Below are 2,985 nucleotides of genomic sequence, written 5' to 3' on the forward strand. Positions count from 1 at the left end.
TGAAGGAGGCTTCCTGTGGAGCCTCTGCATTATTACATAAGACCATAGGTGGAATCCTGAACAGCATCCAGAATCTTCAGAGGTGGGAAATTTCCACTTGAAAGGACGGGCAGACCAGCCTGGAATGGCTACAAGAACAGAGGATACTTCTTGAAAGACCAACAGGAAAAATAAAAAACAATATAGGCAGACCGACTGATTACTATAAGAACAAGCAAGTTGCTCACCCAGGAGACATCAAGGCAAGTGGTCAGGTCCCCTCAGAGCAAACCCCAAGACTAAGACTCAATGGGAATACATGCTCTAATTGGTGACCACAATCGTCACCGATAAGGGGAAGTGAGGGAAAAACATCAATGAAGATGCGAGCTAAGCCCTACAACGTTCAATAAATGCCTGTGAATCTGGGTGGAGACCTGGTAGGCCAGCAGTGTGGTGAGACCTGGGGACTCTTGGACCCAGAGTCAGTGACACAGCCACAGAGGACTAGAGTGGAGAGTGATACGTTTAGCTGATAAGAAGAGAGGGCATATGTACAAGAACACCCACACTTGCAGATAACACCCACTTGACCTGGCTTCATTGACTGGATGATCAGAGCTCAACTAGAAGAAGAAAAAAAGAGTTATCTGATACAATTTGATGAACTTGGATGCAGTAGCTCAAGAGGGAACAAATCTTTACAACAAGGATCATTCCCACCCCCTCCATGCACAGAGTAGACAGGGATGGGCCACTTGGACATTAGCTACCTAAAGTGGGGGGGCTACAAAGGCAAGAAGTAACTGGCTTACAAGCTTTCAAGAGGGAACCTAGATCCAGAGAGCGTGGAGGAAGATAGAATCTCCACTGAGTAGTATCCAATCTGTCTAGGCGGGACTGATGAACAAAAATGCAGATAGGTCTCTTGTGATACAAGAGTGAATCATTGTCATCAGGACTGATTGTGAGGGTTGGAAATGTAAAGGTAGACATTTTGTATCAAGGAGGGGAGTGATTAACTTTGCAGTCTAGGAGCAGAAGTTCCTGGGACCATCAAGGGAGAAGAGCGGAGAGCGGGACCCAACCCAGAGAAGCAGTGATGCCTGAGATGGAGGCAGAGACAATGACGTGGCGAGATGGAGTGGCTGGGGACTTTAGACCCAGAGAGGGAGAGGGGCCGTGTGCTGATGACTGGATGGCAGGCTTGTAGGGTATACACTTTGGTTGATTGATGATGCATGGAGGGGATTGTTACCATGACAATGAAATGATATATGAAGGATGAATGTAAAACTAATGTTCGCCCATGTAAACTATCACATAATTCACAATAAAACATTAAAAAAAAAAAAAGAAGAAAATTTTGAGTTAAAAAATCAAATGAAAACCTAACAAACCTAGTTCTATGTCACAATAACTACAGGAACATAAAATTACCCATGAAAGTTGAAAATAGGGAAACGGTAAGAAATGAGGCAGATATAAAGGAGAAGGAAGCCTAGGGAGTAATGATATCAGCCAGCATCGTTGTTGTTGTTGTTGTTGTTAAGTGCCGTCGAGTTGGTTCTGACCCATAGTGACCCTGTATAGGGTTTCCAAGGAGCAGCTAGTGAACATGAACCACCGACCTTGCAGTCTGGTGTATTAACCCACAGTACCATACCAAGACTCTATCAGTCAGTAGTTGTTGTTGTTAAGTGCCGTCGAGCTGATTGCGACCCATAGCGACCCTGTATAGGGTTTCCAAGAAGCAGCTGGTGAGCTTGAACCACCGACCTTGCAGTTCAAACGACTTTGCAGTCTGATGCATTAACCCACAATGCCACACCAGGACTCTGGTAGCATAGTGGTTACGAATCGGGCTGCGAACTGCAAGGTCAGCAGTCTGAAACTACCAGCTGTTCCATGGGAGGAAGATGAGGCGTTCTGCTCCCCAAAGATTTACAGCCTCGGAAACCCTGTTGTAGTTTTATTTTATTACAGCACCATATTCTTAATGCATGTGGCTTGGTGTGTACTGTGCTACTCCTATACTGTGTATATAGCACAAAGTATTATCATGGTTTAAAGGTACAACGTGGCTTGATGGGCTCCTCTGTCCAGATGGTCTTCAGCCTCTCAGTCCAGGATGTCACCATCCCCTGTCTTTCTTCTTTGGACGTAAACTCAAGAGCAGAACTGATCTGAGGGGCCAGAACTTTAAATCCACACAAATGCAATACACCGTGCTAATGCCACAAAGAAAGAGAAGAGTGAATTAGAAAGTAAACCTACAATGCATGTACTATATGAATCAATTAAACTTGTTTAAATGATGTAAAAGACAAAAGTGTCATGGAACCATCAAAACAACAAGAACAAAGCACCCTATAATAATACTTAGATGTTAGGCTTTCCAAGTGAGGGGAAGAACCTTGGGCCACTGGGATTTTCAGGTTCTACTAGTACAAGTGAGATTAGCCTACAATTTTTGCTACTGACTCAGAGATGAAATACTACAGTTTTGATTGAATAGGTAAAGTATTGGACAATGAATTATTCTAGAATGGGATGTTGTTAAGTGCCGTTGAGTTGGTTCTGACTAGTAGCAACCCTGTGTAGGGTTTCCAAGGAGCGGCTGGTGAGCTTGAATTGCCAACTTTGTGGTTCAAAGTGACTTTGCAGTCCAGCACATTAACGCACAGTGCCACTAGATATAATATACCACCATGAAATGATGTTCCAGATTTATTGTTAAATAAAAGCAATATTATATTTTAAGTCATCTTTATCACATTAATACTCATTTTAAACAAAACAAAACATAATCATATGTACATATATATGGAGTCCTAGCATGGCATGGTGGGTTAATGCTCTGGATTGCACAATCTGTTTGAACTGCAAGGTTGGTGGTTCAGGCTCACCAGCAGCTCTTCAGAAACCCTTGACAGGGTTGCTATATATCAGAACTGACTTGAAGGTACTTAACAACAGTAACAACACATATATACATATGCATGT

General features: G+C 43.1%; 1 protein-coding gene across 1 annotated transcript in view; it reads right to left on the bottom strand.

The window, feature by feature from the left end:
* Positions 1-2,039: 2,039 nt before the first annotated feature.
* Positions 2,040-2,985, bottom strand: part of NQO2 (NAD(P)H dehydrogenase, quinone 2) — a 21,608-nt gene continuing 20,662 nt past the window's right edge. Inside the window, exon 6 of the mRNA XM_006870575.1 lies at positions 2,040-2,210. Coding sequence (XP_006870637.1) covers positions 2,040-2,210 — 171 coding nt within the window. The remainder of the gene's footprint in view (positions 2,211-2,985) is intronic.

The sequence above is a fragment of the Chrysochloris asiatica genome, unplaced genomic scaffold (genome assembly GCF_000296735.1).
Source record: "Chrysochloris asiatica unplaced genomic scaffold, ChrAsi1.0 scaffold00144, whole genome shotgun sequence".
Taxonomy (NCBI): domain Eukaryota; kingdom Metazoa; phylum Chordata; class Mammalia; order Afrosoricida; family Chrysochloridae; genus Chrysochloris; species Chrysochloris asiatica.